Source organism: Colossoma macropomum, unplaced genomic scaffold, assembly GCF_904425465.1.
Source record: "Colossoma macropomum unplaced genomic scaffold, Colossoma_macropomum, whole genome shotgun sequence".
Classification (NCBI taxonomy): domain Eukaryota; kingdom Metazoa; phylum Chordata; class Actinopteri; order Characiformes; family Serrasalmidae; genus Colossoma; species Colossoma macropomum.
Window position 1 is genome coordinate 29,658,371 of NW_023494798.1, and position 14,199 is coordinate 29,672,569.

At 39.0% G+C, this 14,199-nt stretch overlaps 1 protein-coding gene across 1 annotated transcript; it reads left to right on the plus strand.

Moving 5' to 3' along the window:
• The first annotated feature begins 1,879 nt into the window (after positions 1-1,879).
• siae (sialic acid acetylesterase) lies at positions 1,880-13,824 on the plus strand. Its single transcript, XM_036585384.1, has 10 exons — positions 1,880-2,014; positions 4,336-4,497; positions 5,143-5,306; positions 5,717-5,855; positions 5,980-6,163; positions 7,821-7,918; positions 8,005-8,138; positions 11,362-11,513; positions 12,445-12,631; positions 13,225-13,824. Exons 1-10 carry the CDS (start codon positions 1,885-1,887, stop codon positions 13,465-13,467), a joined length of 1,593 nt encoding a protein of 530 aa, XP_036441277.1. The 5' UTR covers positions 1,880-1,884; the 3' UTR covers positions 13,468-13,824.
• Positions 13,825-14,199: the final 375 nt, after the last annotated feature.

A 14,199-nucleotide genomic window follows, 5' to 3' on the forward strand; every position in this document is an offset into this window, starting at 1 on the left:
GAACGCTTTCTGCTCAGGCATCTCCATCTCCTCACAGACTGAAGGGAGCCATCTTCTGGTGACAGTCAGAAACTCTATGACCCCTTCTTTCAATTGGTATGTGATTGGTTCCTAGGCGCCTCACGGTTGTAAAAATATGGTGCTTTGAAATCGGATGAATCTTTTTGAATCACCCTGTTCATGAAACTATTGGAAATCAAGTTTTCCATGAAATGGCCCTTTAAAGAAGCTGAATTCTAAATAAATGGGGTGTCTAAAAGTTTTTGGACATATAGTAGGGCTCAATGCTTTGGGGAAAATATCTAATTGCACTTTTTCATGACCAATATTGCGATGGCAAAATAAATGCCATTTTTTCCTGTAAATTAATATCCAGTCCTGTTTGAATATGAAGACCAGAATGTCCACTTTTTCTTGCATTAAGCCTGGACGCTGAGTGTATCAGACTACCAGTTAGTTGGATTGGATTGGATGTGATGTCACACATACAGAACATGGGTGTTTGTTGCTTCTAATTGGTCCAACTCTACAGGCAGCTCACAAGCTCTGTGTTATTAATTTAGTTTCTTTTCCATTCAAAACTTTTTAAGATAACATTGCTGAAAATTGCACTCTTTAAAATTGCGATTTCAATATAAAAACAATAAACGTTTCAGCCCCAACATATAGGCTAGCGTATGTTTATAATGTGGATGAATCTGATGTTCGCTTTATTGAAAAGGACGGTTAGACAGAATCGGTTGGTTATGTCATGAGTTAGATTATGTTAATAAACTGTTATTTTCTATCAGCACTACTTTAAGTGTAGACATTTTGGATAAAAATGTCAGAAATCCATTAATTTTGTCTATTCTGATAAAAAAAAATACAGTGGTGGTCAAAAGTCATTGTGGGCCTTGAGCTGTTATTGTTTTTATGTTGTTATTTGGTAAGTTTAAAGTTTGTGATATGTTGATTGTGTTATTTTGTGTGGGGCGTGGGTGAGACAGCGGGGGTCAGTGCATCTACAATAAGGGGAAAACGTATGGCTAGAAGTGACCTGCCTGCTCCCCAGCTGTTGTATGTGCCTTTTCTGCTTGTGTAAATAAAACAGTACTTCTCATGGCAGAAATAGTGGCCTCTCCCACATCTTGTTCCACGCCGATGAGACAGTGGGGTCAGCCCTCTCTGAAAAATGGACTTTTGAGTTGTTGAGTTGAAAGTTTAAAGGCTTAAAAGTTTAAAGGTGTGTGTTATTGTGTTGTGTTGGGCTTGGGTTTAGTTAGTGTGGGTTGGTTCGTCATTGCTAAGAGGAAGTTTGTAGCGAGAGGTGACCTGTAAATAAGAGTACTTCTTTTGGCAGTAATAATAGCCTCCTCCTGAGGTTAAGCAGTAAAACACGAAAGTAAAAAGGACTTTGGAATTATTGATTATGATTTATTTAATGTGTAAATCCACCCCTGGCTGGTGGTTGTTGTATGTTACGTTGTCGTATACTTCCTGCAAAAAAAATAAACAAACAAACAAATAAATAAATAATCAAACAACATGACGAAAAAGGCCTCTTCTGCATCTCCCACGGCAATGCCACAATATATCATCATCAAATTATGATATATTATTATTGTTTTTAAACATTATTATGCTCAAACCTAAAATAGCAAGATTAGGAAAGTTAGCAAGCTGATCAATAAACTTTACACCTTAGTTTTCCTATAATAATTTTCGATATTTTTTATTTTTATGTTATTTCATTTATTTATTTATTTATTTATTTTGGAATTTACAAAATAAAAGCTAGCTTACAAAAATTTTTTGGGAATTTACAAAATAAAAGCTGGCTTTTATTTTGACGGAAAAGTCAAACGACTGTCCAGCTGATATCATGTGATGATGCATCATGTGATGCCCGCCTGCCTCTGTTTGAGGCAGCTGCTGGGATGTGTCCTCACTGAGGGAGAAATGCGGTCCAGCGTTTGTATCTGGCTGATATTTTGTGCTGTCACAGCGGGATCGTCTGGGACGTTAAACCGCAGTAAGTAATGCTAGTATTGATCATGCTGCACTCAGAACAAGCAGCTTAAACTGGTGTCAGGTTGCTTTTATCCTTGTTTTCAGTCTGACTGAGGGCGCTTCAGTCTCAAAACGCTGTGCACCGTTTTGCTACGGTTTCCGAGTTGAACCACGTGTTTCGTCGAAACGGTGCCAAACGGTGCTCAGCGGGCTTTGAGGTACGTTTTCTGTCGTCTGATGGGTGTCAGAGGTCGGAGGTCTCACTCAGCGGCGACCTGTATACAAACCCCGCTGTATAAACAGGCAGCGCCCCCAGTGGATTATAATAAAGGCCGCCTTCTGTTTTGACTTGATGGTCAGCCTGAACTGCTGATGACCCCAGGGTTACGAGACCATTGCCTTCAAAGACACAATCTGCTTTATCTGCTGAGCTCACAGCAATGTCTGATCTCACGGCTTTTGCCTTTTTGATGCAGAGTGTACATTAGACTTCTGACTCACATCAGATTGACTCCAAGTGATGTGTTATGAAAACATCTAGGGAGTTGGGTTCAGGTTTATGGGGAAAAAGTCACACAGGGAATGTCTGCTAGAGCCAAACTTTTAGAGAGGTGCTTTATATTTCTTTGTGTTTTATTGAGAACCGTATATCTGAGAATAAAGTCCAAATTACTAGGGTAACCATATTTCCAGGACATTGACAAGAAATCTAAATAAATTATGACCTACAAGGGCATTATTACTAAATGTTTTACAGATTTTATGCTGGGAATTAAAAATATAGTTGGCCATATGTGTTTAAAAAAAAAAAGAGCTGCCAGAAGTAGAAATACGAATACATGGCACCCCCTTTGGGAGAGATAACCGTAGGACAGAGGTCTTTATTTAAAATTCAGTAAGGTCCAGTCAAAGAAAAGTTCCTCAAACAAAAGTCCAGAACGTCATAATGTCTAACTTGCATTATAATTCAGTGCCATTTACTGTAAACTGAAGTAGTAGTTATATCAACATCTTATGTAGTCAACAACTAAATGTCGAATCAAATAAAGTACAATTCAGTCATATTTCAACAACATTTATTGTCGGTTTTCTCTTTTAGATCACGCCATGTAAAATAATCTGGCTCACTTTCTTATCCGACTGCTGTTTTTCGCCTTGTCCCTCCCCTGTGTGCGCGCCACTCACTAGAGTCTCGGTGCTTGACTTAATGCACAGATCTGATTGGCTGAGTAGTGTTATGTGTGATATTTACAACGTATGTGATTAGTCTGAGTTTCCGTAAATGCTGGAAAAGTTACATCGATTAAAATAGGACCACCCGATCAAAATGAAAGAATTCTCCATAGTTTATCTGTTATAGGCTCAGGTCCACATAGGACAGCATCTGGGTCTGGACTCGGTCCGCCTATTAGTGACGTCTGCATAGGAGACAGATCTGAAGTTCTTAGAATAAAAACAGAACATACATTACACACACATTATGTTTGGCATTGGAGATTCCAGCCAATGAGAGTGATGTTCTGATGCCACAAAGGTGTGTTGTTGCTCATGCAGCAAATGGAAAGCACCTCAGCGCCTTGCTCCTATGAGATTTTAATGTCAGTGACATGGTGACGTTTTGCAGCGCTGGCAAAATTAGTGATAGTAGTTTCTAACCAGCATGCATCACATTAAGTCAGCGCTGTGCAAGGCCACATTAAATCGACCGCAACCAGTGTTCTCTACAGATTTGGCTGCTGTAGCTTGGTGTACGCAACAAGACATATTTTGAAGAATTGAACACATATTTAAACACATTTCATTTTCTCCAAAAATTCTTCAAAAGGGACACCAAGAATGGCCTTCTTAGCTGCCATAGTTGCAATACTTGCGGAACACAAAAGAGTGTTCAATGTGCCACTGTGTCCATTGAAATAAACATTTTGCTATGTTTTGTCAGGGCTGAATGCTGTTTCAGTTTCTTTTTTAATTGCTGTATTTATGTTTTGTTATGTTGTGTTGTTTGTTCTACTGCTTTTATTTGTCAGGCTATTAGTGGTTTCATTCCAAACTCTTCAATAATTGTTTCATAACTGCATTTGTTTGTAGCCTCTCAGTGTTTCGCATGAACATTTCTGTAGAATTGTTGTAGAACAGTTGGCATTTTTTGGCAGTCTTGGAAAAGATGAGCAAAAAGGGAAGCATGGGGAAATTCAGTTTTCAGCTTGAAGTTGCACTCGGACCCAAGAAAATTCGAACCCTCAGTAAATATGTTGGCACAGCAAGATTTCAACCTTCTTTAAATGAATCCAGTCACATAGCTTACTTTGTATTGAGCTTCTTGCATGTCTTTATACTTTCCAGGTGATGAATTTCGCTTTGCATCCTATTATGGAGACCACATGGTCCTGCAGAGAGCTCCAGAGAGAGCTGTTGTGTGGGGATATGCCACAAATGGAACTGAGGTGGAGATTTTTCTAATAGGACCACATAGTAAACAAGTAAACTATACTCCTATAATTCATGGTGAGTAACAATGATAGGCATTAAGTGTACTTACAGATGGCGTATTATGTTTTACAAAGATGATAATGTTTTGCTCAGCATTTGTGCAAAATTGGCTCAGAAACACACACTTACTACAGTGCCCTGAAAACATATTTGCCTGTTCCTGATTTACTCCACAATCTTTCTATCTTGGCGTATTTGTCACACTAAATGATTACAGATCCTCTTCCAAAATCTAATATAAGACAAGGAGACCATGATATATATTTAGTCAATTATGGCAAGTCATCCAGAACCTGAGCATCTCCACAATATCACACTACCACCACCATGTTTCACTGTTGGTATGGTGTTCTTACTGTGGAGTGCTATGTTACCTTTACACCACATTGTAATGGAACCTTTGTCTTCCAAAACGTTCCACTTTTGACTCTTCAGTCCACAGAATATTGTTCTAAAAGATCCTCAGGGTTTTTTTGGCGAATGTGAGACGAGCTTTTGTGTTCGTCTTTTTGTGTTTGTTTTTACCTTGCAACTCTCTCAAGGGTACCATTTTTGCCCAGTCTTTTACAATTTTTGTGCTGCTGTTATACATTTATGTGTGACTGATGGACACCTTTGAACCAAGTTTATTCAAATACATAACGTAGATCTTTTCTACAGGCATTTGGAAGATGACCCTTGACGCAGTGCAGGCTGGTGGTCCCTATAACCTGACTGCTGTGAAGCGAGGAGGTGCTGCAGCCAAGATCATGCTCACAGATATTCTGTTTGGAGACGTTTGGTTATGTGGTGGACAGAGCAACATGGCTTTCACCCTCGCTCAGGTCACTAGCACTCTTCCTCTTTCATTCTTTATTTTTTCACTTCTGCTGAATAGAAATAATAATAGAAAAAATTTTAACTCTTCGTCGTCTAGAGTTATTACCGTCATTTTGCTATCCATGTTATTCCTTTGCCACATGATGCTTTGAGTGACTTCTGGACAGGACTCCTGGCAAAGTGTAACAACATAAATGTTAATTGTCTGTGCTTACCTAACATGATAGAAATATATAACAAAATAAAAGTGAGTATATGTATATGTGTATGTATGTATGTATGTATGTATGTGTGTGTGTGTGTGTGTGTGTGTGTGTGTGTACATTTAAAGGCTTAACTGATGATCCTCTTTGCAGAATTTCTTTCTATGATATACTGACAGTAGCTCGAACCTGTGTTTCCGCATTTCTTGCAGGTGAATAATGCTACAGAGGAACTGGCCCTTGCCTTCAAGTTTCCTAACGTGAGAATCTTCCAGGCTGCCCTGGAGCAGAGCAGTGTGGAGCTGCTGGATCTTCCACGGGTACAGGTTCCATGGTCCCGGCCCACACCAGGTGTGAAACAGGGGCCCATATCATGGACATATCATGAATTTTGCTTGCTGTCTCTAAAAAAATGCAACATGATGTGCAGTGTAATCCTTATGTTTGTGAGTTTGTATTAAATCTGTGATTGTAGAGATCCTTGGGGGAAAAGACTTCACCCACTTCTCCGCTCTGTGCTGGTTGTTTGGCCGCTACCTGTACGAGACCTTGAATTATCCAATTGGTTTAGTGGAGTCATGCTGGGGAGGGACACCTGTAGAGACCTGGTCTTCTCCAAGGGCGCTGCACATGTGTGGGATCAAGACTTCTGAAAGCAGGTAAAGTCCCCACACTGAGCACCATATGTTCAAGTGACATACAAACTGTTTACGGGCAGAGATGCCATCTGATTGAATTGAAGCGCTTTTGTGAATGTTATTGTTGTCATGACTAGGTCTATTACAGTAATGAAATTTTAGCTGACCATTAATTGCAATATAAATAATTCAAATTAATAGTTAATTTGTCTTTTTGCCCACTGTATCAAAGTACAAGCCTAAAGTGGCCAGGTTGGCTGATTTGCTTTCTTGTGTCCTAGCTGTCAGTACTCTGTAGCTCCTAAATACAGACAAAGCACAAGCTCAACTAAACAAACATTACTCACTTAAACATCAAATCGCTGCTGATGGAACAAAACCTCATTTCTCCAAAATGATAAATTTACAGGAGAAGCAAAAAACATACTTTACTTTTAATGTAAGTCAAAGGAACCAGATTTTTTTCCAAGTCATTTTGGGCCATCTCTTTTGTTCCATTCATTGTGAAACTTACACCAATGTAAAAGGCCAACAGGCATTTTCAAACTATGTCAAACACTGAGAGACGACAAAAATGGAGTTATGAGGTTTTGTTCCGACAGCAGCAAAATAAACAGACATTACTCACTGGTGCCCTTTAAAGGTGCAAGCAAACATTAAAATAAACAAACAAAATCACTATTGCCCTCTAATTATGGGAAAGGAGAATTCTACTGATTTTTCAAAAATTCTCTATGATTCCGTTGTTAAAATGTAAACAAAGTCAGAATAGATTGATGTGAAATGTTTCATTTGAGAGAAACACAGGAAGGAGCCGGGGTCACAATATTTGTAATGCAAATATTTCCATTTTATTGACTAACTAATATGACCAGTGAAGCTGTGTAATGTTCATAATGGTAAAATAATACCACAGTAATGTAAAAAAGTTAACAAAGGCTTTGCAAAAAAATACCTTTAGGGAAAAATCCTGTCACAAACTATTGTAAAACAAAAACTGAGCAGACATCTGATTCCCATCACCATCACTATGAACAGTTCGGACTTGATAGGTTTCTCTAGGATGGAACATTTCACACCAAACCACTCTGAATGACTTGGTTCATATCTTTGCCATTTAATCATGCAGACGTTTTGAAAACTCGGAGGAATTAAAATAAATAAACAAACGTTACTCACCACTGCCCTCTAAAGGTTTTAACAGCAGACTAGTGTTGTTTTCCTACAATGCTTCTCAAAAAAGTTTTATTTTTTTGGTTTCTATTATTTACATTCATTTGCCTCATTTGTTGTGACATAAACAAATGACTGTGAAAATAGTTGCCTGGAAAATAATTGCAATAAACTCAAATAAAGCGATAATGCAATTGTAATAATTGTGATGTGCTTAGTCATAACAAATCCTCTAAAATGGTAACCTTACAGGAGGAGGAAAGAAACATTCTTAACCTTAATGTCTGTTAATGTAATGAGGTTTACTTTCGGCCCACTTTTGTTGACCATGAAATATTTTCATAATCCAGAAAGCAGCTGGCATTTTCATTGTTCATTTCATTGATATTCAGTTTTTATTTAACAGTTTTAATATATAATGCTGACTGTATTTTTTTATTTTTGCTTTTCTTTTGCTGTTTCTGTCCAAATTCTGTTTATTGTGAATTTCACTGCCTGTATGAAGTCATCTTTGGAAACAGATGTGGGCTAATTCAGTGTTATGGAATGCCATGATCCACCCTTTGCTTAACATGACCATCAAAGGAGCCATATGGTACCAAGGTAAGAGATAATAAAGCCCATGTAAAAGAACTGAATGAAGGTGTAATAAAGTGTTGCTTGACTCAGTTCGCACTGCTGCTTCTCAGGCGAAAGCAACACAGCGTATGACCGGGCAAAGTACTCGTGCACTTTCCCTACGTTGATTGATGACTGGAGGATGGCATTCCACAGAGGCTCAGAGGGACAGACTGCACAGGATTTCCCTTTTGGATTTGTACAGGTGCCACACACACTAATATCTGTTTTTAAAGTGTTTATTTATGTTTCCAGAAATGTGTATTTAAGAAAACATTAAACTAGCCTGCGTTTACATGCAAACAGTAATTAGCCATGTGAAATAGTACACAGCTTGTGAATTAAGGTATAATTGTCTTGCTGGTTGTCTCTAAAAAGACCCAGCAGTCTTAAGTCAGTAATGTTCTAGTTTCCTTGGTATATGCATTTCTGAATCAGATTCCAAAATTACTTAAATAAGGCTTTATTATCATCTGAATTTGTTATATTCTTATTTAATAGTCTTTGTGAATGAGCTGTAGTTGTTCCTAGATGCTTTCTTTGCAGAGAAATAGCACTTACGGTTGACCAGGGCAGATCTAGCAGAAATTTCACAACCTGACTTGTGGCAAAGATGACGTTCTGTGATCGTCACCGAGCTCCCTGGGAACGATGCATTCTACTGCCAATGTTTGTCTATAATGATCCTTCCTGGCATCATAGAAGCTGCCAGCTGGTCTTTACAATGCTATTAAGGAGTTCCTTGTTCCTGATACTCAAGTTACCAAATCAGGTTATGAATGCAAATGTCAACACTAACTCAATAAAGGCTTGCAAATCAAAATCATAAGTTTTGAGCACACCTGAAACTTGCTGAATGTGCCATGGTAATGGCGCATGTGTGTATACGCTGACCAAGTAAGGTTAAAACTTAGCAATTCTAACTTATATCTAGCTAACAGAAGCATCACTCTATATTTTACAACAGCGTTTCAGTTTTATTAATTAAGTTAGTCACCAGACTGCTAACAACCTGCAGGCTGTAACAGTAACATTCAAATATAGGCTTTACACACACTGAATGTCGAATTGGACCCTAAATCATTAAAAAAAAACACTTTGGACAAACATCGTTGGATATGATGAGTTGCCTGTCTGAAGAAGGCTATAATGTCTTTTGACTAACTGTGCCTGGAGAGGTGCAGCAGATTTCCCAGATGCTCCCAGACTAATGATAAGGAAGATAAGAGTGAAGCCAGCAGCCACTCAAAAAGAGTTGCAGGACAACCTGAAAGCAGCTGGAGCAACAGAGAACAATAAGCAGTAAACTTTACTTCAATCATCTCTGTTGCTATGCTGCACTTAAAACTCCTCTGATAAAAAAGAAGCACAGAGATGCATGTCTTAAATTAAATTCGCACACAATCATTTAGACAGAACAGAAGTCTTTTGTAACAATGTTCTCTGGTCAGACGAAACCAAAATAGAACTGTCTGGCAATAATTCAGCTCTTTTGGAGAAAGAAGGGTTATGATGCCAAGAACACTACAGTGAAGTATGAAGGTGGGAGCATCATGATATGGAGCTACTTCTCTGCAAACAGTACCAGGGCATTAGACATCATTCAGTGAAACATGAATGGAGTGATGTACTGGGAAATATTAGAGAAGCCTTCAGCCAAAAATAGGGGATAAGATGGACATTTCAACAAGACAGCCACCCCAAACATGCAACCAGAATAACAAACAATATGCCCTGGGTTATGTACACCAGACATATGTTAAATAACAAAAATAGAAGGGTCCTTATAACCCAGAATACCACCAATTACTGTTTGATGAACGTCACTACACTGACCAGCATAACATTCTGACCACCTCCTTGTTTCTACACTCATTGTCCATTTTATCAGCTCCACTTACTATATAGGTGCACTTTGTAGTTCTACAGTTACAGACTGTAGTCCATCTGTTTCTCTGCATACTTTGTTAGCCCCGCTTTTACCCTGTTCTTCAGTGGTCAGGACCCCCATGGATCCTCACAGAGCAGGTACTATTTGGGTGGTGGATCATTCTCAGGACTGCAGTAACACTGACGTGCTGGTTGTGTGTTAGGCCCAATCCCGTTTCTTCTTTTTACCCCTACCCCTTATTTTCGAGTGTCACCCTAACCCCTTGGAACTGAGTTACAATGGGATAGTGGTTGAAATCTTGCCCTACGAAATGGGACGACTGTCAAAAAAAGGCGACCCGGCCCGTCTTCAGTGATAGCAGAGGAGGGTAAAGTTCAGCAACCCCACTGCTGGGCTTTAGTTACATTTAGGGCATCATATGAATTCAAAGAGGGGCAGTAAGACAATTATTTATTATCGCCCACTGCTAATTCTTTGGTGATAGGAAGCTGAAGTCAGATATTCACCAGCTTCTTGTTCGAATGTTCCACTTTAAATAGTGCAGCAATTCTGGCGGTTCAGGCGTCAATACTGCTGGACTATTTAAGGTGGAACGGGAAAGTTAGCTAGCTAGCTACCAAAACATTAGCATGCTATTAGTGATTTTTTTATGCTTGTTATGACGAAAACGACCACAATACATTGAAACGACATAAAACTAAGAAAATAAAATGGTTATCGTAATTTTTTAAAGGAGAAAATTCTCACGTTTGTGGGTTTCTTTAGTTGCTCGCGCAGCCATCTTGCCAGTTTTTCTTTTTTTTCTCCTAACACTCTGTTCTCTGAAAAACCTCCAAGGGCCATGTAGCCCTAACACTTCACCCTACCCCTCTATCTCAACAAAAACTGGGACACCCAAACCCTATGTGTACGCGCAAAACAGATGGCTAAGGGCTAAGTGGCAGGGGCAAGGGGTGAAATGGGATTGGGCCTTAGTGTGTGTTGTGCTGGTCTGAGTGGATCAGACACAGCAGTGCCGCTGGAGTTTTTAATGGTCATAATGTTATACCTGATCAGTGTAGCCTCTCATCTAAAATCCATGGAAATGTCTAATTGGAGTTTGATATTTTAGTTATTTAGACTGGGTATGATTTTAGTAGCTGAATCATAAAAAAAAAGATATAATATCTCTTGAGTGTTCATCGGCATTGAAGAGTCCAAACCCATCTCAAATCCAGGGAGCTGCCGTATGTCTGGAGAATCGAAGTCTATTTCTTATGCGCAGGTAACAGACACCTAGCCAGCCCGTAAAACAATGGGCTGACACAGTTTTATAGGTTGGACTGATGCTAAGATTAGGCCCAGCCTATATATGACAAGTGACAGGTGTGACAGATATGACCATGTAGGGAAAAACAAAAATTTAAGGAACAGAATGTTCTAAATACAATCCCAGTACAGACACACACAATACTGAATATAACACACATTACAGAGCTATACATGCCTTTCTTTTGCTCACACTTCTCACTCTTAAATTTTTCTCGAACCTCCCTAGCTCTGTGCCTATAGGAAAAACGTGAAAGACGGATTCCCAGAGATTCGCTGGCACCAGACCGCAGACTACGGCTTTGTTCCTAATGCACGCATGAAGAAAACATTCATGGCTGTTACTATTGACTTACCAGATGAGACGTCACCTTGGGGCAGGTACGGACAAGTGTGGCAGGAGGGTCGGAACACAGGTGGAATGTCTTATACACGCTCTTAACAAAAGTTCTGTACCATACACAATATTAGAAGAGCCATTTAACCATGAATTAATTGTTTAAGCATTGAAGTTCTTAGAATTGCCTTCACACTAAAGAACCCTTGAAGAATGCCTTTTCAAAGGTGTATTAGAAGTATTATTTGTGGCTTTTGTCAGGATTAGGAAGTGAGCTTTAGTGACGCAGTACTGTGCAAAAGTCAGAGACCACACTTTTTCAGAATTGCAATAAAGTTCAAGTTATTCATTTTTCAGGAGATATATAGAGATTAGATATATCTAAGTTTGCAAAACTGTAGTTCAATGATTCGAAGTTCTAGAGAAAATTTGACTCCTAACAACACTCCTGCAACACCTAGTAGACACCAAAACTGTCCCCATCAGATTAACAGCATTTAAAGCTTTCATCTTTAGAGAGAGGAGAAAATCAAGCTGCTTCAGGTCTGAAAACATCCAATGTCCATCGTTCCACTGTGAGAAGATGTGTTTGGGATTAATTGGATTGTGAGAAGCAGAAAATGCAACAAACTTCTAGGACTGAACTTTAGAGTTTCTTTGAAAAGAAAGAAAATAAAAGTCTCCTAAAAAGACTAGAAAAAGTAATAAAGGAAAGTATGGACACTCAATCCTGAAAAATATGACACTATTTAGTTGTTAAGGTTTCTATGTAATATTCTGTTTTCCGCCTTTTTTCCTGATGCTGAAAAACGAACAACATGTATGTAACGGCCGTTTTATCTAGAGATGAAATGCATAAAGGATGCTTTCTGATTTTGCACAGTACAATATGCATTTTTTCTTTTTAATAAGTTATTTTAAAATGTATAACAGGGTAATAGTTAATGTTGTATGTGTGTGTCTGTGTGAGTGCAGTATTCACCCTCAGGACAAGCAGGATATGGCATTTAGGCTGGTGCAGGGAGCCCGAGCTGTTGCCTATGAGGAAAAGGGGGTGTTCTTCCAGGGGCCTTTACTCAGCACGGTCCTGATGAACCAGACTTTCCTAAACGTCACCTTCAATCAAAGGGTCAAAGCCACCCTTTCTAATAACACCTTTGAGGTGAGGGTTTTTATTGGATGAATTTGTATAAGCACTAAGCAAAAGTTGATTTTATTGTTTTGCTTTAAAATGTTTATATTAGATATTGTTAGATAATAGAGGGATCACTTCTGTGGTCTTTAAACCCAAGTTAATTGGGTCCGTTAAAGCAATAATTTGCTGAAAAATTGAATTTGCACAAAAGCTTCCTTATTGTAAATGTAGTAGATCAGCTGTGTTTGGTCTCTGAATTTTGCTTCTATAGCTTTGCACTAGAGCTACGAGGTTAATTTAGCTGAGCCAATGTCTGTTTTTATAGATAATGATGTAACATAAAGTGTCACAAACCACATAATCAGAACTGTTTAAGGTTATTTAACAACTTGACATGGTTTGCACATGTGAGGCTTATTGGTATCGTTGATGAAGAATACGCTTCTATTACTTTTTAGCTACATTAGCCTCGATGCTCCAGTGCAGAACTAAAGAAGCAACGGTGGCTCATCGACTGTCTATCAGATTTAAGATGAAGTCTCAAGCTGAAATGAAGCAATCATTCCTGCGTTATTCTATGAGCTGGTTTGTTGATTGATTGATATTTATCTCCACTACAGATCTGCTGCTCTAAAGAGAGGAAACCATGTGATGAAGGTTCAGCATGGTTTGCTGCACCGATGCAGGAACAGGGCAGTAATTATGTTTTGGTATCGGTAGCTACGTGTCCCAACAATGTAACGGCTCTGCGCTATGCCTGGAGCGACTGGCCCTGTGCTTTTAAAGCATGTCCCATCTACAGCGCAGATGGAGTCCTACCTGCCCCACCGTTTACCATTAACCTCATCAAGCAGCTAACTTGAGTGTACTTGCCTTCAGCCCAATGCACAGCTGTATTTATGAATAGAATAAATTACAGCAGAGCGCCTGATGTGTGAATTTCCAATTCAGAGCGTTTACCACACATTTGTAGGCTGCTTTGTGGTGATTGACCAGCAGGTGGCAGTATTGTCACAGCACACAGATGGCTACTAAATGATTCAGATGCCTAATCTGCACTGGCTGCTGTATCCATTTGATTCAATTTCATGTTCAATTTTTTTTTTTTTCTTTTCATATTTCCACTTAATTTGTTTCAGCACTTTGAGACTGGTCTCTCGGTAGCAAAATAGACAGAATTAAATGTAATAAATGTGTCAATAAATATTTTTGTATGTTAACATGTGTAAGAAGAAAAATTCTTTGCAAATGCCAGCATAAATTTCATTTTACACTCTTATTATGCTTTAAAAATTATAGACCACCCAGAATATTATAATTATATAGCAGGCTGTTTATTTGGATGATAGTAGCATTTTCCTGGGTGGCTTTTGAGTCATCACGAAGGGCAATAACATTTGACAAACAGATGAAGTGTTCTTTTGTTGTTGTATATTCAGTCCCCCTTTGAGGCTTGTGGCTTGCGTTTAAACCCCGCCTTTCTCTGGAGTTTTAGTCCTGGCCACAGTCCGGCAGGCCCAGTGAGGCCTTCCTACTCCCAGGGCGGTGAAGAAAGGGGTTGAGGTGAGGGAGCTGTGGCCTAGAAAGTCTCCCAG

What these genes read in the sequence shown, in the direction of transcription:
- siae (XM_036585384.1), top strand. Translation starts at nt 1,885, where the DNA reads ATGCCCGCCTGCCTCTGTTTGAGGCAGCTGCTGGGATGTGTCCTCACT. An exon ending in AGGAGCCATATGGTACCAAG is followed by an intron (nt 7,919 to 8,004) that starts GTAAGAGATAAT and finishes GCTGCTTCTCAG; the next exon opens with GCGAAAGCAACACAGCGTAT. An exon ending in TTTCTAATAACACCTTTGAG is followed by an intron (nt 12,632 to 13,224) that starts GTGAGGGTTTTT and finishes TCTCCACTACAG; the next exon opens with ATCTGCTGCTCTAAAGAGAG.